The sequence below is a fragment of the Trachurus japonicus genome, chromosome 17 (genome assembly GCF_045865225.1).
Source record: "Trachurus japonicus isolate A0001 chromosome 17, Traja_1.0".
NCBI lineage: Eukaryota > Metazoa > Chordata > Actinopteri > Carangiformes > Carangidae > Trachurus > Trachurus japonicus.
The window spans coordinates 17,207,585-17,233,291 of record NC_140923.1 but is presented as its reverse complement, the minus strand read 5'-3'; the positions used below and the strand labels follow the sequence as shown (position 1 = coordinate 17,233,291).

General features: G+C 40.0%; 1 protein-coding gene across 1 annotated transcript in view; it reads left to right on the top strand.

Annotated features, from left to right (window-relative positions):
- b4galt2 (UDP-Gal:betaGlcNAc beta 1,4- galactosyltransferase, polypeptide 2) overlaps positions 1–25,002 on the top strand; it is a 184,092-nt gene extending 159,090 nt beyond the window's left edge. Inside the window, exons 7-8 of the mRNA XM_085804201.1 lie at positions 13,232–13,336; positions 22,097–25,002. Of these exons, the coding sequence (XP_085660327.1) occupies positions 13,232–13,336; positions 22,097–22,247 (256 nt within the window). The 3' untranslated portion in view covers positions 22,248–25,002. The remainder of the gene's footprint in view (positions 1–13,231; positions 13,337–22,096) is intronic.
- The last annotated feature ends 705 nt before the right edge of the window (positions 25,003–25,707 follow it).

Here is a 25,707-nt window from a genome sequence, read left to right as displayed (position 1 = left end):
CATATTATTGCACTTGCACATATCAAACACAATATGAATGAGTATAGAAATTATGGGACAGTGACGGAACGATACGAAACGGAGCCGTTTTCGAGGTAAATACAGGGTAAATACGGAGACTGCTTGCTGAAAAACTGTCCCTGAACGCAACGCGCATCAGCGGTTTTGTATGAATTTACCTCGAAAACGGCTGCGTTTCGTATCGTTCCGTCATTATCTCATAGCGTGGTGGTTGTGCAGGTCACAACTTGTCTACAAAAGCGCTGTGGAGTTTTGGGATGTTGAATTTGATGAGTTTAATGAGGGAAACCAAGAAATTCCGTTAGCCTCCATAGCGTAGCTCTGAGCAGCCAGCTGCTGCGCTCCGCCGTACTGAAAATAGCTTACACCTACAATTAAAGGTAATGAACCTACTGCTATGACTATAGCGATTATGGCAATGGGCCAATTTGCCAAAATGTTGAACTATCCCTTTAAGTCCCGACTCCCAAGCCAGTCTTTAAATTAGGAATGGCCTCCTGTGGCGTGTGGTGGTGGCTGGGTTAGTCTGTCTGGATTGATTCCCATGAAGTTTGGTACAGACATCCAATGACTTCCTGTACATCACACTCATCAGGTACTTACTGTAGTACTTAACCTGCAGAGATTTGCAGTGACAGTCCCTATAGCCTTTTGTGTTTAGTGCCCCATAGCTAATGATTACGTGCTAACAAGCCAAGTGATGATGGTGAATATTAGCTGCGAGCGCGGGCATGCTGACATTATCACTTAGCTCATCGCTCATAGCAATGCTGTGCCTTTTTATAGCCTCACAGGGTCGCTAGCATTGCATGACTGTACAAAAAATACCATATATTTCTCCATATACTTTTGATTAATCTGAATATAGAGGTTTTATACTGTGTCCAGTTCTACAGCTGCAGGCAAACAAACAAAGGTTTTCCTTGCAGGGATCAATCGAGAATTATTATTTTATATTTGGAGGCATTTTCAGGCATCATTTTTTTTTTGTGTGTGTGTGTGTGTGTGTGTGTAATCTGAAGCTGAAAGACTCCCAACAATTCAGACTGTAGCAGCGAGCAGAGGGGAGGAGGACACAGTCTCCAGTTGAGTGAACTAACAGGCGAGCAGGCTCAGTCTCTCAGGACTCAGTAAAATGTTTAGAGGAGAGCGATACAGGGGTGGAGAGATTAAAGAGCAGCAGTATAGAGACCGGCTCCCATGAAATCTGCCCATTGTTTTTCCTGTGATGTTTAAAGATAGCAGAGGTTTGACTCCTGCAAGCAGGCTGGTGTCCAGTTAAAGTCTGACTGAGCCCAACGCTGAACCTCCGTCTGCTCATTCCTACAGACAGAAAAAGAAGCATCAACTTAAATCACCAAATTGCTCTCTCGCACTCCCTTCCTCTCTAACACCCTTTTCCCTCGGCCTCTCTTTGCCGATCTCCCTCTCTTGCTTCCCTCCGGCAATTTCCTTTTCTCTGCTGGTTTTGACGCCACGGACCATGGCGTGGCCGCTGCCTGAAATGGGTCCCTGCTAGCTTAACGCCAGCCCGGGGGAACAAGCTGCTCCTGCCGGTCAGTGCAGCCTCGAGCCTGTAGGCGACGAGCAAGCGTGCCACGTTGTATCCACAGCTGCCAGTGCCAAATTGCCCAACCCTGCACCCCTGTCTAAAACGTTGGTGGATAGCACAGAAGGGAGAGGAAGAGAGAGGAAGGTTTTTCTTCCTCAGCCTCGACAGTGGTGTATGATATTTTGGGCTCAACAAGCCTCTGATGGGTTCAACCCATAGACTGTAAAAAGAATGGACGTAGCACCCGTGACGTCACCCATTGGTTTTGGGGAGTCGTTTTTGTGACTCAAATATGGCGGCCTGAACAGCGCCGTGTTGGATTGGCCGGCCGAGAACCCGCCCACTGGCCCCGAAGCAGCTGTCCACGGAGCTGCTCGGACCTGTCACTCAACGTTTCCGCGCCCTAATTGGCCAGAGTTTTAACCTAATAACAGTAAAACAGTAGAGTTTAAAAAAAATTCACCCCCCTCAGAGTGTGTGCGGGGGTAGAAACTATCGATTGAGACAAAAAACGTTCTGACACCAGGCTTTTAACATGTTTATTGAGGATGTAAAATCGGCGATTTTAACATGGAGGTCTATGGGGAATGCTCCCTTCTGACACCAGCCCCCAGAGGAAGCCGGGGGGATTGCAGTTTTTTGAACGCGGAAGTGAGCTTCACTTCTCAGACCGACAACTGCCCCCTCGGTTCAACCCCACTCCCAGGTTAGAGAAGTCTTCGCCCTCAGGGTCGGGTCACTGTCGAGTGTTTTAAATCTCGTCTTTTGACTCCGTCGATGTCTTCACTGGTGCTTGAACCCACTTGAATCCAAATGGATCAGCAGAGGCCGACTAAAACAAGCTTTAAAGATTTCACTCACAGATGAGGAAATGATTTTCTTTTTATCTGCCTTTTCTTTGTTAATGGTGCAGAAGGTAAAACAGGATTTTCATATTTCAAGCACATGCATTTTTTTTTTTCAGTTACTTTGACTTAACATTACTTCTCTAATGACCGTGTTATTATCATAATGCTGCTCTCTTTGACCACGACAGCTCATTAACCAGCGCTGCATCACGTCGCTGCTGCTGTAGGTGTTGGGGTCTGTTGGGTCGACCACATTTTAGTTCAGGTATAATTATCCTCAGGGGTAGTTGGATCAGGTGTGACTGTGCTTTAATCGCTTTTGAATCAGGTCTCTTTAAAAAAAAAAAAAAAAAAAGTAATTCATGCGTGCACCTGCATTAGTTTCCAACTTTTTGGACCCATGAAAGCCTCTAGTACGGAGAGAGAGTGTGCAGGAATACAGATGGTTTTCATGCATAGATAATACAAACATGAGACGAATACACAACCTGCGCAGTTTATTAATAGAATTAATATCAGTGCATGTTCTTTTGTCCTGTGTGTGGGTGAAAACACATTCCTGTGTTGACACGCCATACACTTGTGTCACCGGAGTGCTACCGTTGGCAGTTTTTCTTTGAATAACTCAAGGTTAAACAACATTTCTCTGCTCTGAACCAAATTTACAATTTGATTTAATTACCTTTACATTACCAAGAGACAGGGTTTATGCACTCAAGGGAATTCCAGTTCACTCTCCTCTGATTTAACCTTTTAATTTTATTTATTCACTTATATCTGTTGTTCAAGTCTTTCTAATGCTCTCTGGACAAATAAAAGTAGCACACACAAGGTTTGGCAGGAAGGACACGTCTCCCTGGGTAAACAGAGCAAGAAGGCGCAATTCTCCATGTGATATAATACTTTAAATGTGACAGTCATGGAGCAGAAGTCAGCATGACACAGTATAGTGAGCTCCTCCTTCACACTGGAGCTGAATCAATGTGGGGTGAAGATGTAGTGACAAAGGGAAGCAGCAGCAGCAGCACAAAGAGCAGCATGAATGTGGATAATGTGAAAATTCAATGCTTTCTATGTCCGTCAGGTTTCAGAAAGTCTCCAATCCTGAAAGAAAAAATCATATCACATCTCTCCACTGGCTCCCTGGTGATTGCAGAATAGATTTTAAAGAGTTTGCTCCTGGTCTATGAAGCACTTAAAGCTCTGGCCTCAGAATATGTTTCTTAACCAAGCAGGTTCCTGAGGTCACATGACAGTCTCCTAAAAATCTACACAGTTTAATCCGAAGATAAAGTGATAAAGTGTGGAACAACCAGCCTGTGATGACTTGAGACGGTTTTGTGTAGCTGAGCTTACAGTTTGGTCTTGTTATAACCTATTTCTTGACCATTTTATCACAGTATAAAACACTTTTAGTTGCTATTGTGGAACACTGAGCATTATAGTTTGACATAATTGAAGCATGTAGGAAAGAGAGAGAGTAAAGCCGCCTCAGCTGGAATCAAACTGGTTTCTGTAAAAGTCCAAAAGTCCAAGCCTAAGCAAGTGCGGTGAGATGTTAACTAATGACATCAAACATGAATTTGCCAATGAAGCTCCGAATACAGAGTTTTAAATTATTTTAAGTGCACCATGTGGGCAGAGGCAAAAGATTACACTGCTACAGTAAGAAAGCTGACAAAACAACACGCCGATTAAATCAATTGACTTTTGGAAACTGCATCAATTTAGAGGCAATTCATCAGCTCTGGTGTATCGTGTAGTTTACAAATTCAACGACAAAGCGTTTTAATTCACTGCAACTCAGATTTGTGGCTTTGACTGGATTTGACTCCATCCCAGTATAGGAGCAAAGACTTGTGGGCATTTTAGTATTTAGAGCTCATTAACCCTGTTAGACAAAGTGTGACTTCTTGATTAAAATTGGTGGCCTTAATGTAGACCTCCTGATAGTCTGTATTAATTCAGGGTCAGAATTGGGTTTATATTGTGTTGGATTTTATCTTTCCGATGTGGTATGCCAATGGAGGGAGGGAATATATTACACTGGAGATACCACCGTGACAAAGAGTGGACTCCATGACTTTAGGTGACCGAACATCAAGTCTTAAATCAGTGGCAGAAAACACAAACAACTTTTATATGATGCCACTTTAATATTTTATGAAATTACATTTATTCTCTGAGGTCAATATACATGTGTAACAGAGAAATAGGACATCAGATTCACATTCAATGCTCTGTGGGATCCTTAAATTTCTACTGCAACTCCATGTAACCTGAGCAGCGATCCATGACGTGTAATGTTACAGCATGTGACACCTCCCTCCCTGTGAAGGCCACATCTTCAAAAACAACAGACAAACCCACCCACCAAGTATAATGAGGGTCGATGCACTGATAGAAATAGCAATTGGTGGTAGAGATAGCGAGAGAGAGAAAGAGGGAGGGATAGTAAAAAGAAAATATGCTCACGGAAATGAGAAGCAAGAGCAGGGAATGGAGGAGAGGTGAAAGAGGAAGTGGAGGGATGAGACACGGTGTGGTCAACAGGACGGGCAGAGTCAGCAGCCGCTGGTAACAGAAGTGAACCAACCTTTGTATATTTGTTTGTAAATCGTGGTATCAACCTGAGGCTTATCTTAACCTGCGATAATCAATAATTTTATACCAATATGTTATTTAGTGTGATGCAGTGGTTGCTAACGCTGCCTAACTCATGACTCACTTGAAAACCTCAGTAACAATATGGAGGCCGAATAATAATGTGTGCTCACAACATTTTGTTATTATGATAACAATTGAACATGCAGGACTGAAGGGAGCTCATTTTTTCTTTTTCGTTTATTCACCAACTGCCTGTTGACTCTTTCCTTTTAATTCAATTTAACTATGTTTTTAAGATGATTTTGTCTTTTTTTATTTGTCTTTTTATTGTTTTTATTCTTTTATAATAACATCTTTTCACCATGTTAGTTTGATTTGGTGGCTCTCACAGGTTGGGTTTCTGTTGTTAGTCTTTCAGGGAAACTCAGATGAACATGGCCGCCTGTTTATCAGCAGCTACTTTTCAGTCCTGCTGATTTTTTTATTTTTATTTTTTTAAACCTGAATATAATGAATTGGTACTCAGTAGCCATAGCAACCTCCATGGCCTCCATCTTCCTTATAATTAGGACCAAATTGTCTAAACCTATGTTGGAAATATCCTTGTAATTCAAAACTAAATGGCAGCTATTTTTTTGTGAAATGAAAAAGAAAATTTCTGGGAAACTGACCCAGCCATAAAATAACCCTTGATTGCCCTTTATTCATGCAAGAGAGCATAAGATTACTTAAATATATTATTTTAACTCCGTTCTATTCTCCACATTTCTGATATTAGATTAGTGTTTATTGGCTTTCAGGTCACATCTCAGACATAAGATGATGTAATTCCTCTCATTTTCATGGCTTTTATGAAACAGTCCAGTTTGAAAAGTTTCCTTCCTTCAGCTTTATGTGTGAAAAATATGATAAGCAGCAGAAAGTTGGAGGTGTTTCACTCTGGCTGCAGCCAGATGTGTTCCTGTACTGAGAGAAAAATATCCCTCCTGTCCCCTGTTCACACCCACATGCCTCACTTCTCTATTACTTTCTCTCTGTTCTGCATCTTTCAAACCATCCACACACCGCCTACTCCTCCTCCTCGTCCTCCTCTTCCTCCTCCTCCTCCTCCTCCTCCTCCTCCTCTCCCATCTCATTTCTGCAGGAAAAGTGAACTGAGGCAGGACATTGGACTTAGCTCCCAGTTCTCCTCCACTCCATAGCTCTAATGCAATTAACTCCACTGGTGGGAACAAGAGAAGAGAGCTGGAGAAATTCTTTATTAATCCAATCGAATAGGTCCATGGTCCGTGTTTTGTGTGTGTGTGTGTCCAGACAACTGTCCAGGCTGCAATGATAATGTTCTCAAATTCACACACACACAGAGTCCTCCTCTGCCTTAGGCTGCAAATGAAAGTTTTCATGGTAGATCATTTGAGCAGGAAGATATTTTTCTCAGGAGAGAGAAGTGCAGGACGCTTCACTCTATTTCACAAAATTAGGAGCTTTTCAAATGGACAAGGTGCTTCTATTAGTGAAGTAGGCTCCTCCGCTTAATGGATTCACTCCGAGAGTGTGACTGTAGCGGCCTGTGTGTGTGTGTGTGTGTGTGTGTGCCAGAGTTCAAATGGAATAAAACTGCTGCTTTATTTAAAAATTCAACTGATACGATTTGAGTCCGAACAAGTATAAACAGTTCCCTTCACAATAAAAGCCATCCATGTTCAGTGTTCTTAATGTACAGAACCAGCAGTGAAGCTATAGATTCGGCTTCTTGCTGCACTATTTTTTGCCAATCTCTTGTGTATTATTTGAATCCAGATTATACAGTCAGTGGCAGAATTGATTTTTTTTCTAGCAGTTTTTATAACATAACAAAAACGAGTGTGCCACACAATTCCTACAATATAATCTCACATGCATGAACATACATATTTGTATGGGCTTCATATATAAAAGTCAATTTCCATATATATGAAATAATTTTAATTTCTAATCGGTCCCATGCATATTTTCTGAATAGCCTTTTATTTTGTATGTATGTCATATATAGAAATTCAGTATACTGTATGTGCATGTATATTACCTTTGTCCATGGGAACTTTCCACCACTGACCCACTCCCTTCATCTGCAGCTCCCAGTCATTTTCACTTTTCTTTCTTTCACTCCCCCCTAAAAAGGACCCCCCACAGTGGGGAATTTCACAGCAGCCACCCACCTGCTGTGTTTCTGTGGAGGTGGCTGCCGAACGTGTCGGCTCCGGATTACATACATCACACAGGAGACAGTGAAGAATTGAATCCTGCAACTCCACTGTGTCCTCGGTGTCATGTTCGTTACATAATATTCGCACTACGCTGTCACGCCACGTTACTGCCTACTACTGTCAGAGCAGTGGAAAAATAATGAGTGCGCCGATGTGCAGTTGCCGTGTGTAAGTTTGTGCTCCCGCTGAAGTTTAGTTCAGGTCAAGGACACATTTTCTCTGCTGTCTCCGAGATTGAAGAGAAACTATTTGATTAGTTTCTTCACAGCACATTGCGTCACAAACATATGCGTCCACACAACAACGCACACAACCCGACAAGGTCACAGCGGAAGTGGGCGTTTTCTTTTCCGAACCATACATACGTAACAACCCTGAGCTGCGTCGCTGCTTCATGTCTCTGTGTGTCGTTTCTGAAGAAGCATCACGGACGAGCGTTTAATCATCATGCAGAGTTTCTCATTGACAGATGTATGAGGCAATGGAGAGCCGACCCATCCTCTGAGAGTACTTCTTTAGACTATCAAAGAAGATTTGAAAGCAGGCAGCGAAGTCTATGGGTGGAGATTCAAGGATAATTTTACACAAGCAAACACACTCTGATCAAAATATGTGTTAGGATCCAGAAAACTGCTTCCATTTACACTGAGGATTATTTGCTATAATGCCAAAGTTTGACAACACTGGGGTCATCACCTCCAAAGCTTGACAACCTGGACAAAGAAAGTTACAGCATGAAGAAAAAAAGAAAGATACTTTTCAGATATTTTTAAAGCATGGTGACTTGCACTTGCTTCTCCCTGGATATTAAAAATTGAATGCAAGAAGATACTGAAATGATGACATGTTTTGCTATAGAGAGAGCATATGAGTGGTCATTGAAACAAAAATACTGTGTTGAAGGTATTTCTTCTTTTTTTTTTTTTTGCTTTGTGACTATGAGCTTTTCACAACAGACACTAATTTGATGTTTTCTGTTTTCTTAATTTTTCAACGAGTACTTGAAGGACGAGAACTTTAAATCTCAAACCAAACACTTGAAGCGTCTGTGCATTTACACCTTCTTGAAGCTTTCGCAAGTCATAAATTATGTCCTCTGTAGACTTAGACTCATAATTTTCTTCGCCTTCTGCACACTTGACATTTACTTAGAGGTTGATGTATTAGATTTTGATGCGTGAGCCTCACATTAACCATCACACTTGGTCTCTGGAGGCAAGAAGACGATGCAGCCCTTTTTTTGGGCAGGGCCTAATCTGCAACCCGTGTATGGGAAATGCTGACTGTTGGCTACATCTCTCTCTGTGAGAGCCATGTATCACCAGCAGCTGTTACTGAAGCAGCAGCGGTGTGTAATGCCTTTATGAGAGATTTAAGGGGGTTTATACAGTTGTTGTACAGTCAGTGGGAAATGTGCTGATATGAGGAGCTCTCTGAGGTTTTCCTTTCCATTATCGCCTGCAAAGTCAATTAGAGACCACAGATAAGATGTGATATACCGGTATTATTGCACCTCTAAATTGTTTTTGTGTTGATACTTGACCAGACATTATATTATGTATCTTCAGTTTTTTTCATACTGAAGCATGTCCCTTATGTGACGCTGACATGTTAATTAATATTCTAAGTTTCAGAGCACTGATTAATTATCTCTATTATTAATCATCACTGTGGTGTGATACCCTGGTAACGGCACTACATATCAGAGGGAAATATTACAGAGACACCTATGTTAAAGCAAAACATGTTACTGTAAAATAACGCTATAGAATAAATCCATAAACTCAAGTTTTATTGATATGTGATCTCCAAAAGGACATTTTCTACTTGGGGAAACTTGTCACATTTCAGCTGTCTCTCAGTTGTTAGTTTCTTCTACATTGCCACACTAATCTTCTCTTGTGGTTTTATTCAAAGAATTCTTTGAGGCTAAGAAGGATCAAACCCTCCATCATTTCACAAAAAGCAAAGATGAAAAAAAAAAAGTCTGAAAAAGATTCAGATTTATTTATTTTTTCTTACCATTAGAAATCTCATGAATGCTCAGTTTCATCATATGAACCTTTGGAAAATGGCAGCCACTGGATTAAAGCCAGTAGCTTCTGTTTACTGCATGTTTAAAGAGTATGAATATTAATTATGTAGCCAGTATATAATATTTTATCTGTCTGACTGGCTGATGTTCTGCAAAAACAACTAACCTACTTTTACTTTTGATACTTAAAATAACCTAAAACTACCATTGTACTTAATTGAATGACTTTTACATGAAGTGTCTGTACACTGTGGTATTGTTACTTCTACATAAAGGATTTCAGTATTTTTCTTCCACCACACTCATCAAAAGTCAAAACACAGCCAACTACACATTTGTCTTCACAGCAAAGAACAACCCAAACAAATTTTTGATCTGCTCTTAAATATATTTCTTGACTTGAATCTCAAAATATATGAGATATGAGACATATGATCTGCAGGGCATCTGGCGCAAATATTATTTTAAAGATTCAGAACAGAAGCATAATGTTGTTGTTGTGTTCAGCTCACTGAAAAGTTGTGGAAGAGAAGGAGAGGGTATGTCGAGGTCACTCTCTCATACACATTATTTGCACCATAATAAATCTCTAGAATATGCAAATGCATGTTCACATGTGCGCACAGACACACACCATTTATGCATGTGTGTGCTAAGTCAGCAAAGCCAGAGACAGAGAGAGGCAGGGAGAGAGAAAGAAGGAGGAAAATATTTTTTATTCCGTTTTCTAGTGAATTTATTTAGGGAGGGTTGTTTTGATGGAGTTTGAGTTTTGCCTCTCTCAGTGCTTTTGATGGTGCAAGGTTGCATTCTCGGTTATTTACATTTTGCCAGTCTGGAGAGAAGATGGGAGGAGAGGAGAGACAGGTGGAGAGATAAGAGAAGGAGAGGAGGTGAAGGAAGGTGAAACGGGCAAGTCGGCAAGAGAAACACATGGAGCAGGAGCAGAAAATTAAAAAAAGAGGGTGGCAAGGACGGAAAAGATGAAGATGCTCAAAGATGGGCTGAGAAAGGAAGCAGGAGATATGAAAAGCGATAGAGGAGAGAAACAGATTACAAAGGACAGTGCAAAGGAAGAGTTAGAGCAATAAATCAATACAGTCTAGTTTAGCATAGCCTACGCATTAGAGGAAAGAGAGAACAGCTAGCATCTCTGTCCAAAGCACAGAAACTCATTAACACGTCATGTCTCACATCTAAGGTTTGTTTTTGTACAACTTACATGTAGCAGGTTCTTCTTGAAGCTATGAATATGGCTCTATTATTGATTACAGTACAAGATACGCTAGCTCTTTACCCCCCTCTGCTCAGTCTTAAAGGAGACATATTATGCCCCTTTTCCACAAATTAAAATAGTTCCCAGGTGTCTTAAAGACATGTCTGTGACATGCTTTGGTCAAAATACCCCAAGGATCAAACATTGCGGTTCTCTTTGCATCCGCTCAAAACAGCCCTGTTCAGAACGGCTGGTTTCAGTGCCTGTCCCTTTAAATGCAAATCAGCCACTTTCCCCGCCCCAACCCTTGTACTGGTACCCGGTGGGGGTGGGGTTATGCAAATTCAAAAGCTAGTTACGTCATTGGAAGACATCTGAGGGAACAGCTCCTAAAACCACATGGATTTCAATCTAGGGAGCCCAACACAAACACGTTAAAGAGCCTTGAAAAAGTGATATTTCCATAATATGTCCCCTTTAATGCTAGGCTAGACTAACACATCCTGATTCCAGCTTCACACAGACATTCAACTGATGTTAATCATCTCATCAAATATGGAAACAAAGACAAAAAAACATGTTGTTTTTTGAAAAAATAAACAAAATAGATTATTTAGTATATAAGATTTAGTATAAAATGCTTATGCAGAGGCTTTTTACTAGGCTATGTCAGGGGGAAAGAAACTGTTGGAAAAGTCAAATACTTCCTGGCTCTTAACCCTGAATATACTGAACAAACATGAGATGTCAGCCTTCGATGGAAAAAAAAAAGAGAGAAATGAAGATACAAGAAATGGGTTAGGAGGAATGAGGCAGAAAGGAGGATGTGAAAAGCAGGAACAGAGGGCAGAGGAGAGTGAAGAAGAGGAATTTGAAGTGTAGAGTAGACGACAAGTTGTTGAGGAGCAATATCAGGCATGAATGCTTTTTAAGACAAAGAGACGGCACGAATCAGAGCATTGCGGCAAATAAGAATTGCTCATTCCGTACACACACATACACAATCCGTTATATCATTGCAGGTATGAATATCAATGTCTCCGTCAACCTGTGGGTTTAAAGTGGGGGCTTTATGTGGAACAGATATGTTGTTTGTGTTGCCTCCACTCCATTTGTTGTTGCATTAGATATAAATCTGTGTGCAGATTTGCCCTTGTATTGCATCTTAGCCGTAATACGACAAAAGCCACTGTGTCTCAAAGTCCTGATCTCATGCTTTGTTTTAACTGAAGCACACTGTAAAATCCCCATGTTTTCTTGATGCTCACGACTCCAAGAGTTGAACAGTTTGTGTCTGGCCTTCCTGTTTAGGGGTTTCAGCTGGAGTCAGGGGACGACGACTTGGTCTGTTGTGTGAGTGTTTATGGGGCAATTATGATGTGAACTCTGGCCAACACAGGCCTGAGAGCCCTGTGTGTGAATAGAAGCCTAATGATTTAATAGGAAGTTTTAGCAACTAAGAGCCAAGTTCACATTTATCTTTCCTTAATAGGTCTGGGGTTCAAACTGTATTCACATATTGAAGGAGTTATTGGTCGCTGCAATTATTCCCCGTGTGTAGTGGCTGTGAAATGATCCTCTCACAGTGCAAATTCACTGTAAAATGGTGGTTTCAGTCCAAAAGAGCAAGAGTGAATAGTTTCTGCAAGGTAGAGCGCAAAATGAAAGGCAGCGTGTAATCCCACAAAGCAGCTAATTAGGATGCTACAGATACTACAGAGCGTAAACAATCACAGCATTAATTTTCCAGGCTTGTATCCTCGTCCTGTCTAGATTTGTTCTGTGGTGCTCAGGAAATTTTTTTTTTACTTTCTTTTTCTCCATTCAAGCCAAAGTAGAAAAGGAGACTAGTAGAATTACATAACTTTGGGAACATTACAGAAACAAAATGAACTTTTACCACAGTTTTCTCTGCAGGGTGCGCACACGGCGGAGGTCGGCGTGTTCCAGGCTCACGGGTTAATTGGTTGAACCTGGTGGAAAATCAGTGCAGCTCGTTGCTCGTTGTTGCTGTGATTCCCACATAGCTGACTGAGCGACTGCAGCCGCTCTCGCTCTCTCTCTCCGCGGCCTTGGTCTTTAGTTAGCGCAGAAGCAAACCTTTTGTTGTGAATGTGCATGAAGGAATGGCCTGTGGAAATCCATAGTCCTTGTTAAGTGTAGAAAATATGTTTCAAAGTGCAGCTAATAAGAGGCTTCAGCGGTCACGGGTTAAACAAATCGAATGGGTTTCTGTCCTGGCCGTCATCTCCTGTTTTATAGCCACTGTTTTGTGAAAGGAGGAATTCTTTTGGTAAAAACATTTCACTTTAAAGCCACATGCACTTGATGATCTCATTGTTTCTGTATGTTTTCTGTGCTGAAAGGATTAATCAGTTGGTGAACTGAAAGCATTTATGTTAATTATTTTTTCTCTTTTATGCTACAGTAAATCAATTATTGTGGCTGTTGTTGATTTTATAAAACAATCAAATCGAAGATGTCACCTTTAATAATCACTGCATTCATTGATTAATTGATTGATTTATGTCATTTCTTGAGCAAAAATGCTTCAAATTTGATGGTTTTAGCTTCTAAATGAGCACCTCAACGTGTTCACCTCCTCCCCCTCCTCAGTTTTTTTTTCCTATTATCTTCTACCTCTTTGTCTTTGTGTCTGTTTCTCTTTGCGCTCTCTAATAGATATTGTATCTGAATGTGTTGCAGGATCACTCTGAATGGGATGAAGGTGTCCAGGCCAGACGTTCGCATCGGCCGCTACAGAATGATTAAACACGAGCGAGACAAACACAACGAGGCCAACCCACAGAGGTACTGCATCATTGTCTAAACTCCTTCTCCAGCTTTACATCACAGATCGATCGTGCTTGCTTTTGTTTCGCGGCAACGCGGTCCACATGTTTCACTCCAAACTTTCTCATCTCCATTTGAGAGAATTATGAACGTGGCGCTGCAGAGGGCACGCTATCAATAACATGTTCCTATAATTGGTGTTAGCTACAGAGGAATATACTGCTCAGATACACGAGCAACACAGATGATATACTGTAAGGCCAGCAGTGAGACGTGGTAACAGTCTATACTGATTCCTCTCCTTGTTGCTTTTCACATTATCTTATTTCATCCTGTCTAGTTTTGTGGGAATGACATGCTAAAGATACTTTAACCTTTAAGCAGAGACGGTTAGAACTCTTTTCTTTTTTTATGCCCTCTCTATTTTTCACACTCGCATTGTGTACAATCATGCCTGAGAGCTGCCGACTCTTTGTGCAGAACTCCAGCAGCTGCCCACTGAGAAACGCCTCATAACACAACCAGCAAAGGGAAAATCCTACATATAATACATCTTGAAAGTACATTATTATGTATTTATATTTACATCTGCTTCTTTAGCTAAGATTTATATGCTTGTGTGTCCTCTATTTGGTCTAAGCAACATGTACACTGCCTGAATCTGAAGAGTTCAAACACTATTTTGACTATACAAGAGATCATTCGATTTTTTTGATTGAATAATAACTCGATATCACAAATAATTGACATTGTTGATGAGCAGACAGGAATCTATAATCCATAAGGCCGTGGGGTTACCGACTTCTGATCATCTCTCTCTTTTAAAATTACCTGAAAAAATGTAAGTGTTAGTGATACTGTGATAGTGACTAGTGATACCATTAAGCATTTTAATTTACCCGTGTTATAATAACTCTAGCCAAGTTATCATATAACACATCTCTAAAATGACCCAATAAGACTTTTTTTCCCCAACGAGAAAATGCTCTATCTCCTCAATATCTGTTTATGTTCGGTGTTTTGTTTTATTTAAGAAAAATTATGGAATTAACCTTACAGCCATCATTTGTAGTTTGTATTTATTTATTCTCTTAGAGAATAACGAGCAACAACATTTTATAATCCCACAAACGAGTCACCAAAAGTTCTGATGAGGACATGACCTCTGTGTTTGCAGTTGTTGTAGCTTGCTGGTAAGAAGGGGGGGGGGGGGGGGGGAATAAAAGAGAAAACTGGATTTAATAAAGATATTTTTTTTATTGCTCTTGCGTTTGCAGAATAGTTCTCCCTGTAACTGATAAAACATTTCACTCATGACTGGATGTTAAAAGATTCATGCAAGAAGGCACTGAAATGCATAGAGACATGAGGACATGCTGAATAAATAACATACACGGATTTCAAAGATTTCTGGTCCTTCACATTCTGCTAATAGATGCAAGTTGCATAAATACTGAAACTACTGAATGCATAATCCTGGTTTGCAGTAAAGTCAGTGTTGCGGGACACAGTTAGACACAGTTGATGGGGCCTCCATATGTGCAAGTATCAAACGCCTAAGCCAAATAAAAATAGGAACAACCCTCTGAAGAGGGTGAAGTGGAAGATTTTAAAATGCCAAGTCCAAAACATTTTTAATAAAACAAAAATTGCTTTTCAGAGATGCAGCCGGGGGATTTAAATGTTGCTCTTTTGGCAACACCCATTTAAATTGCTTTTCAGACAAACGTGTAAAAATGCTTCCCATATAAATGTGTTATTTAATGGTTTGATGAATGAGACCCAATATGCAGAGATGAGCCCTTCTAGACACATTAATCACCAGGGGTATAGCACCTCACATTAAGCTGCTTAAACGTGGATTATCACTGTTTATTCTCCTCTAAGAGCCCCCGTTTTCATGCCTGGATGGGCCGTGCAGCGATGCCTCTCAACACAAAAATCGATAGCTGCCGGAGCTGGGGTCAAATAAAGATATAGTGAACTCTCTTCCCTCCTCCAATAATATTTTAGTTCTTTTTCTCGTTATATTATTTTGTCACATGATTTTGACAGGATTGTGCTGCCGCATGGTTCACAGTTAAGTGAGGGTCTAGTTTGGTTGTGGTTCCTATTTGGTTTATAAGAAGATTAAAAATTGTTGGCAACAAGAGTAAAGTGGGGAAGTGGAGTGATAGTTTATTTTATTTATTTTATTTACTTGGTACAGTTAATGTGAATCAAGCCTAAGAATCGTGATATGTTTGATTTGAACACTGTACAGCCACAGAGCCCCTCCTTCTTTTAATCACACAACATCAGCTCTTTTGTCAGAGAGATGAGCAAAGAAATATTTTAAAAACTTGCAAACTAACCTTATTTATTTTCATGTGTGACTGAACTGGTGAAGATTTGGTTCAAATTGTTGCTTTACCAGTCCTCAAAAGATAAATTACATCTATTGTGCATCATCAATAATGAATCCTGTCATTGTAGCAACTTATTCTTCTGGAAAAGCAACTCCTGGCTACATATTTCTAAACCATAGGCTTTTTTTAATATATTTTGGTATTTTTTTCATGTGTCTTTCCCTTCTCCATGCTAACAGTTGAGTCATCACTTGCCGGCCATCTTGGAAACGCCCCTAGGCTGTTATTTTGGTCTAACGAGATCTGGCTCCTATTTTAAATTGGAGAGAAAGCCATAACCGCACTTTTAATGGTCAGTAGGACATAAAAACTGCATTTAGAGAAACACTCGTCAAATCTGATGAAAAAAAAAACCCACTTTGGAGATGTTACCTCAAAATACGGTCTAAAAGGCTTTTCTTTAAGTGTATCTCCCATACTGTATAACACCTCTGATAAAAACATACTGGCAGGACTTCAAATTAGCCAAGCCTGTGACATCAGCTGCTGAAAAGAAATGACAGACATTTTTTTCTACCTGTGTCGAGGTTCTGCTCAAACCAGTGAAATGTCTGTCAGACTTCCATCAAGAAGTGGTTTAACTTTAAAACTAACAATCCAACCCAAATTTGAAGATGTCTAAAATAACCAGGCCTGTATAACATGTCATCTATCATTGTTTGGTGGGTGTGCGTGTGTGCGTGTGTGAGAGAGAGAGATATTCAACAATCCCTCAGTAATTGCTTGCTGAAATGACACCAATAGAGATGAGAGCAGCTAGGTCAGGCTCGTCTAGTTGCTTTCATCAAAGTCAATAAATCAGCCACTAGACTGAAAGGTAGGTGTGTGTGTGTGTGTGTGTGCGCGCTTGTGTGTATTCCTGTGCATTCCCGTTTTCCTCCTCCGCTCGCTTGTCGCTCTGCACTCCCTCTCTGGTCAGTGGACCAGACTTCCTCAATATGAGGTGACACCAACAGGGACGCTATTTATTTGGAGCCGATACATTATTCATAACCGTAGCAAGGGGCAGAAGAAAGCAGGCCTATTAGCCGGCACAAACTTTCTATTTCTACAGCCCTCCTGGACACTCATTATAATGTTTCGGATATTTCGGCTTAAAGGATATTTTGAAAATAAATGGGGTTTAGGCTTAAATAAAGCGAGCTGGCTCGAATAATCAGGAAGTTTTGAAGGGAGGACTGACTACCTCATGGCTCTACTCAGACAGTGTGAGTGTTTTAACATCACTCTCTCACTCTATCTCTCTTTGGACCTGAAATTTAAATTCACTTCACTTTTCATTACTTTTTCACCGCATGAAGAAAATTTTACATTTATTTCATTGCGGCTTTAAGGGCTTTTTTGGTTTCTCTTCAAGAGAGTGTCAAACCCTTATCCCCTGATATTTTCTTTGATTGATAAAGTCATAAGAAAAATATGAGAGGAAATACAGGTCTTTGAGAACTGAGTCAGATCAGTATTAAAATCTGAAAAGTGGGAGAAATCTGACAAGAAATATTTGTGTGGGCATCAGAAATATATTTTTCATTTTGATTTTTGGATTTGTTCTACGTTAACCGTAAATCCCCAAAATATATTTATGAATCCCTCTGTGTGGATTTATACTGATATGACTCAATAGAACAAGCAATCAATTTGCATTTTAACATGTGAAGTGTCTTACCATAGTAGTTTAAATTAGCACTTAACACAAAGCACAACCAAATGTCATTAGCAGCGTATTTGCAGATATTTAAAGGTATCCGGCTTGATGATAGCACTAGACTCAAAATTAAGAGATCATCAAAGATATTTCAGTTTATCCTCTGGGAGACAATAATCTCTATATGTCATGGCAACTCACCAAGAGTTGATTTAAATATTTTATTCAAACACATAAATCTGAATTTCATAGTGGTGCTAGAGGTAAAAAAAAAAAAAAATCAGAGGGAATCATCCTCTGGGGACCGTGAACATGTGTTGAATAAAAGCCACGGAAATCTGTCAAGTTCTTGTTGAGATACATGAATTTCAGCTTGGTCGACCAGATGGTGGCTCAAATTGCCAGCCCACCTCACACCATTAGAGTAGCTACAAAACTCAAATCAACAGAAAGACATTTGAAAGTTGTATTACTACTCGAAACTGAGTATAAAAGAGAAATTACTTTTTGTTAGAATTGTCATATTCCTCATGAGTTTGATTTCCAACAAGAAAAACTACTTAAACCACAGTCTTTTTACACATAGTGTTCTGTTGCATTCAGAATACAATATTTTTGTGCTTTTGAGATGATCACTGTCTCAGATTAGGCCATCACAGAATCATAAATTCTTGTTTTTACGTTGCGCCCTGAGCAGTCATAGCCTCCCACAACCAATGTTAACGTATTAAATCACAGTTTTATGAATGAAGGTGAACCTGGAAACATTCATTTCCACAGTCGCAGCTATAGAAACATCAACCTGTGACATCAATTTGTCTTCCTGAAATGTCTTAAGAGCCCTGTTTTACTTCTGGGGTTGTAATCACAGAGGTCTGTCACTCAATTACACAGATAAACTGAGCTTCTGTTTCCATTCTTTGTCTTCGGGTGCAGAGTTGCCTTTCTGTTTAGATTCAGATTAATGATTGAGCCTTTTGGGAGAGATTTTCTGGAGTACTTGCGTAATGTCCAGTGTTTATCAAGGGGAACGTTGTCTCGACTGTTTGATGAATGTTTACCATCTACCCCGCATTCACCCTGATACACACACACACACACACACACACACACACACACACAAACACACACATTTATACTATACACATTCAGTCAAACATGCACGCTCTCTCACACAGGAGTCCATTCTCTCAGCCCTCTCGGAGATGCTGGTTAAGCATAGCAATGAGATATTGGGCCTGCGGAAGTAAGAAAGAGACACATTCATCACCAGCCGCGAGTATCAGTTAGTACACACACACACACACACATTTAGTCTAGCAAGCACAGCTTCGTGCATTGCAGATGAATGAGATGCACAGTAATGCTGTTCAATATTCCATTCATATGTTATCGTCCTAGGAAAGTGCATAATCTATGTATGTGTGTGTGTCTGTGAGTGCGTGTGAGAAAGAGGGAGAGAGAAGAAAGAGAAGAGACTGGCTTCTCTAAAAGTTTCACATTTGGTGAAATGCACTTATTCGCTTTCTTACCAAGAGTAATAATGACAAGAGATTTATACCACTTTTCTCACTCTACGCTAAACATGAAGCTGCTGCGAGCATATCAGCTTAGCATCCGCCATTAGTACCTGGAAAAGGGGGGAAGCGGCTAGTCTGACTCTGTCATATATTGTCACATTTTGAAACTAATGTGCGATTGTTGAGCACAGTATATTAAAGTTTGTAGTGAACTTTACTGAACAGTAGAGAGCTTTATATGGCCTTTTTCATCTGATATACTCCCATTAACATGGAAAACACACCATCCACTCCTCCACCCAGCCGCTTTATATTTAGCATATAGACAATCTTTTCATCTAAGTCTTGGTGACAAAGCCAATAAGCAAAAAACAAATCCCCTGTGACATTTTCCTACAATCATATGAAGAGCACAGTGTCCCTCCGTTGCCAGCTTGACAAGCTGTTGTTGAGAAACTAAACCGGAAACATTTTCCTATGAGACCCTGGGTGGAATTAAAACAGCGTTTCTTAGCCCGGTTTGGATTCAGTCTGAAAACAAGACTAATGCCCTCTAGCTCTCTCAAATGAAAGTGAAATAAATGAGACTAATAGGTTTGAAAAGACACTGCACATCCAGTAGCATCCATATTTGTTATTATATGTATGTAGGGATTAGTTTATTGCTTATAATCTCTGCTATTTGATAGATTCATCCAAAGATTTCTCATTTTTCGCTCAGTTCTCAATCACTTTATTTTTAATATCAGTATCTTGCTCCCTCCATCTGTCACTCACTTCCTCTGATATATATTTATCTCTCTGCCTATCTAGCCTCCATTTTCTTCCCTTGTCATCCGGCTCTCATTTCACTTTTAACTGCCTGCGTTCTCTCCTATCTTTCCCTCTCTTTCATTATTTCTTTCTTTCTTTCTTTGCAATCTGTCTCTTAAACTAATTCCCTCAGCTTTTAGATAGAAGCACCAGTTCCTGCTATTCATAACTCTATTTTTATCTTATTGTTCAAGGGAAAGATGCTCGACAATGTTTTTTTTTTCCAGCTTGCATTCAGGCCAGTAAAGCTCCTTTTGATTTGATTTGAGAGTGACAGGAGGAGAGGGCGATGCTGAAAGAGGAGAGAGATGTTCACTAGTCAGCTCTGACAAGGATCTGTAGACTCACTGGTCCATGTCGGCCTGAGGTGTCAACTCCACTTGCACGTCCGAGCATGTCATTAAGAAGACCGTCTCTGTGTTGGAGTCAGTCGCCATTGTATTTTTGAAAAGAGGATGCATGTATACGGTTGGGCGTTCACACACACACACACACATCAGATATTTCTCTGTTCACAGACAAAAGAAAAGAAAAGAAAAAGCAAATTAAGACACAAACCTGCATTTAGACTCTTGCACACTGTGGCCTCATTTCTATCCTCAGTGCTACTACTACGAGGGTTACGGGAAGGTTTGTGTTATGAATCCTGTTTTAATGCCTGAGGTTGCATCACACACTGAACTGAAGCGCAGCAGCAGCAGCAGCAGCAGCAGCAGCAGCTCAGTTTGTTACTGTCTGACACACTGTGTGAATTATTTTCCCGTCTTTAATACTAAAATCAGAGCAGATTCTGATGTAACTGCTGAAGCACGGCCAATGGGGAAGGAAGGATATTCCAGCATAATTCAAACGAACCACGGTGGATATGATGGATAATAATGCCATAGAGTTGAGTCACAGTGCGATGCCTTAGCACCACCTGTTGGTCAGGATCGGCATTGCGAAGGATAATCGTTGAACATTACACATCATTTTTAAACAGTTTAGCAGAGCAGTTTCTCTTCACATCCTGTGGGTTTAATGCGATTGCTGATGTTGGTGTGTGTTGTGTAAATGGATGTTTGATTGTTGTGCAGCACTTCTGCTTACATTATTCTGATTTGCCGATGTTCCTTCTGTCTTGATTTCCTCTTGGATTTTGTGATGCATTGTGTTTGTTTCCTAGAAAAGTCTCTTATGTCGTTGGACCTTGGAAACTACAATTGTGAACTTCATTTCCCATCCCTATCTGCAACACTAAGCAAGTGGACTCAGTTTTAGTGGTTCTCAACCAGGGCATTGGGACTCTGACAAGGGACCACTAATAAATTATATTCAGGGTGTTTCATTTATAAGGAGCTTTTCAAGACAACAGGTCCACAAATAACTCATCTACACACAAATACATTTCAATAACACCAAGTTAAAATACACAATGATCTTCAAAAGGGTCAAAAGGTTTGAAATCACAAGTGTGTTCATCAGTCGGTACTGTACACGAGGCAAAGTGGCCCGTTCTTGTGCTACGGCTGTTTGCAAGTCTAATGGCTTCTGGACTGAACCCAAACTTACTTCTATTTGTTTTACTTGCAGCCAATCTAAAAGCCATTCCTGATGCCATTAGCCTAAAGTATAGTCATAGAAGATATATGTGGGGTGTTTGATGACCTGATATTTCTTTTTGACGACTTGTGCTTTATTAAACTGTGGTAGGGATCTATGTTGTGTTGTGCCAGAAAGTTACAGCCAAGGTTAAGAAACACCAAGCAAAAGGAAACCAGCAAAGAGATGACAAGATATAAGAGAAACAAAAATAACAAACCACAATAGGAAGAAAAACACTCTTTTTTTTTTTGCTACACAAAGTGTTTTTCTTTATTATTTGCTTTTTGTCCTTGTAAATTATTGAGCACTTTTATTTCTTTGGGGCATAAACAGTTAGAAAAACGGGTCTTATTACTAATAGATATATCCAACAGATGGGAAAAAAGGACACTAAGTCTTTTTAAGGTGTTATAAATCAAGAAAACTTGAGATTAGATAGTTGCATTTGATCAACGTGAAAAGCCTTTTTTCTCCATATGTCATGCTCTTGAATCTCAGCATTGTGTTGTGAGTGTTGTGGTAACCCTCTCTTGAATAATAAAAGAGCAACAAAAAACATGGATGATGAAGATGATGATGATCTTTTTTTATTGTACCCCACAGTGCAGTGTTATAATTATGTGCATTTCCAGAAGTGTAATATGCATACAAACAACCCAAACCATATTCAAGCAATCAAACAAGAATCTCATGTAAGTGCTGGCACAATTGTTTCCTCTCATCTGTTCTGAATTGAATCTAATTTTCTTTATTGTCTCCCCATTTCCCTCCATCTCCCTTTCTCGCTCTCTTTCTGTCTTTCATCCCTCAGATTCAACAAAATACAGAACACAAAGAACACGATGAAGAAGGACGGCATCAGCTCTCTGACCTACAGACTGGTTCAGGTCAAGAGGTATCCGCTGTACACAAACATCTCCGTGGAGATCGGCAAGCCACCGCCTCGGCCTATCAAGGGTTAGAGAGAGGAAGATGAGGGGGGTGATGCACATTGAGTGGAGGGGAAAGACGGAGAGAAGAGAGTCTTAACGGAAGACATGAAGAAAATACATATCTGGAGGAACTGGAGAGGTGAAAGGAAAAGTAGCCACAAGCACATCACGGTCTTTTTCTCTCTCTTTACCCCCCTCTCTCTTTTTTTCTTAAGATCTCAGCTTGCCATTTATGTATCGAGGACTCAGGCTCTACACAAATTTTTTTTCAAGTAGCCAGTGGCTTCACACCTCCTACCTTGACCAATCAGTGACTTCAGAGTTAGTGTGGACCAAAGCTTGTCTATCGACGGTCGACAAAGGTCGGCTGGCATCAAAGCTGGAACTGAAACTCCTGAGTCTTTTCATTAATCCTTTGTACAACCGAGGGCATCCGATGGCATATCAGCAGAGGACACTGACAGGAAGTGTTATCGCGCGATTGAAAGATAGGACAATGATGTTGTGTTACTCTTTGGAAACGTTTTCACGGCATATCCTCAGATGATGATGATGGGACGGTCACATCCGAAGAGGTTTTAAGGCGATAGAAGCCAGCGACTCTGTTTACATGGATACTATAAGACAGAAAAAGTGATGGAGACGAGATATGGTACCTGCTGGTTGGGAAATTATCAGGAAAATAACAAACCCGTTATCAAGTGCATCAAGTTATTCACTTCCTAAGCATTTATGGTTATGGACAGTAGAGATGGGATTGCCACCGGAGGCGAGCTGTTACATTAACATAACATAATGACATGCAGTGTTGATCCATGGAACCCTATCAGATGGTTTGCATATCAGAGATATCGGCCGATGCTCATCTTGACACATGAAGCTAAAAGACAATTTAGTAGTGACATTTTTCGTCAGAGAGTGACCTGTTTGGATCTAATTACTCAATCAAAATCCTCCACTATCAGTTAATGAATGTGTATTGTGCCTGCATCTACAGCAGAAGACTCAAAACAGTGCTGGGACACGCTGATAAAACATGTTCGTCAGCAGCAACAAACACCAGAGAACTCTCTTTTTGTTCTCGTTTTTGATATATGAACTCAATCTTTGGAAACAGACACTGATTTAACGGGAGTTTTGCAACAAAGGTGAACACATTGAAGATACGGAGCATTTTCTTGTGTGCTGAACGCAACGTGGTGGTAACTACCGTGGGAATGCATTTTTAAATCAATTAGGGGAACTGAAGACGACAGGGGCACATATAGTATACACACTGACAGCTCAGTTATGATTTTAACCCCTTGTGGATCATATTGGAGATTAGGTTTCCAGAAACTTTGTTTTTTTTTTCACTCAACATAAAGAAAGATGGAGGTTTATTTTAGTAATCTGCACTTTAAAGGTATATTTTTGTCTCTGCAAGAAGCAATTGTTTTTGAGGTACACAAATATTCCAATTCTTTAACCATATTCTCTGAACACATGAGAAGTGCAAATAGATGAGCTGTCAGGATAGAGTCATGGCTCGTGTTTTCAAAGTCTTTTTATTTTTAGCCTACAACCTTTGTTTTAAGGTATTGCAATTCATGAACTCAATGCTATTACTACTGTAAGCCATTTTCTCTCTCTCTCTCTCGACATTTTTCTTCCCATCTTTAAGAAAAAGCGTGTCATATCTGGAAACAGGAAATTATAAGGTGAACGTTTTCTAATGGGGGAGTTTTAAAGCAGTAATGAGGAGTTATCGTTTGAGCAGCTTCACTGACATCTCTGTTGCTACTTCAGATTTGACCATTATGTCAGTTCTGTACTGTAAAACCTATGTTATCACACTTTCAGATTTCACAAGTGATGGGCTAAACAAATCAAACTTTTGCTGTTTCATATTTTCTATTGAAATAATTGTTTTAATAATAATTGTCTTATAGGAGTTTCATATCTTTCCCTGTGTGACAGATGAACAGACAAAGTAACGTTTCATGATTTCCTCCATCATCGTATTGAAGCCTTGGACTGTCTTATGTTTTGATGCATTGCTTTTATCCCCTTCGTTTCATTTTTTTCTCCATCTCTACTGTCGATGCTGTTACTGTTGACGCCTAAACACCAATCTGATGCCTTCAGAAGTTGTATAAAAAGGGGCAAGGGAGGTTATTTTAAGGTCAAAGGTCATTCTCTCTAGGTTAATATCACTCAAAGGAAAATGCGTGCTGCATTTTAAGAGTGATGACAATGAAACAAACACACATTTGTTTGGGTTTACAAAAGTGGGACAAAAATCATGTTTATATGGATGTGATTGAATCTCTCTTCAGCACAGTCTCCAAAACACACACACAGGCATTCATGCTGTCTTCCCTCTTTTCTTTGCATTATCTCCTCTTTCATTGCCTTTTCTTTCTTCCTCTGCCAGTCCAAGCTGTATGTGTCAATGGCACTGTTGTGCTTTGTGGTGGGCCCACTCCAGGCACAGCTGTGTCTCACAAGAGTGCTTCTTCTTTCAATAGATATCGACAGGGCCTCTCTGTGTGTGTCTCTGAATCTGTGCCACTTACTGTATCTTTATTTTTCTATCTATTCTCTCCATCTCAGTACTTAAACCCCCACTCTTCCCTACCCTCTTTTTCTGGATTGCGATCCCTTTTTTTTTTTTTTTTTTTTTTGTCAGAGTGCAGTGCTCTCCTGGTGAGTTTCAGTGTCCTTGGTAGTCAAGACTACACATGGAGAGGTCAATACAATCCCCTCTCTACACTGTTTACAGCTAACCCTGTGCAATATTACAGATCCATCCACCTCCGCCCATTATCCTGCTTTAAAATCATTTTTTTCAGTGGGATATGAGGTGAAACATTTTCTGGTGGGTTTGGTTTCAACCTGGCTCGTAATCCATGCTTAATTTTTTTTATCATCTTTTGCCTCTAATTCACCTGTTGATTTTAAATCCTTTCAATCTGCACACAACAGATACCTACCGTCACAGCTATTGTTCCGAAGCTGGACGACTTTTGAAATACAAATTTAAAAAACAAAACAAAAAAACAATGGTCTAAATTTGAGCAGCAGAGGTTGAGATCTTGACTTTTAGTCCATGGTAGTGGCCAAAATGTCCCATAATACAACGTGGGTAGTGTGTCTCTTAAAGGTGCAAAATCTGGGTAATTTATTTTTCTCATAAAAAAATGTTACATGATGCACAAGAACTTTCTCCTGGCTAAAAATCATTGGTGCAAATGATTAACCACAGCACATTAGAAGTGTGTGGTATGTGGTTCTTGAGTAATTAAACTGCAAGTTGGTTTACTTTTTTTTTTTTTTTTTAATGTTATTGGAGAGAAAACATCCACTTGACCGAAACCATTGAGAAAACAGATTTCACAATGATACCACATTGTGTTCACAAACAACATTTTTTCCTCCTGCTCAGATTCACAGATCTTAATTACATACTTATATCTGGTAGCTATAACATAACTCTATATGACTGTAT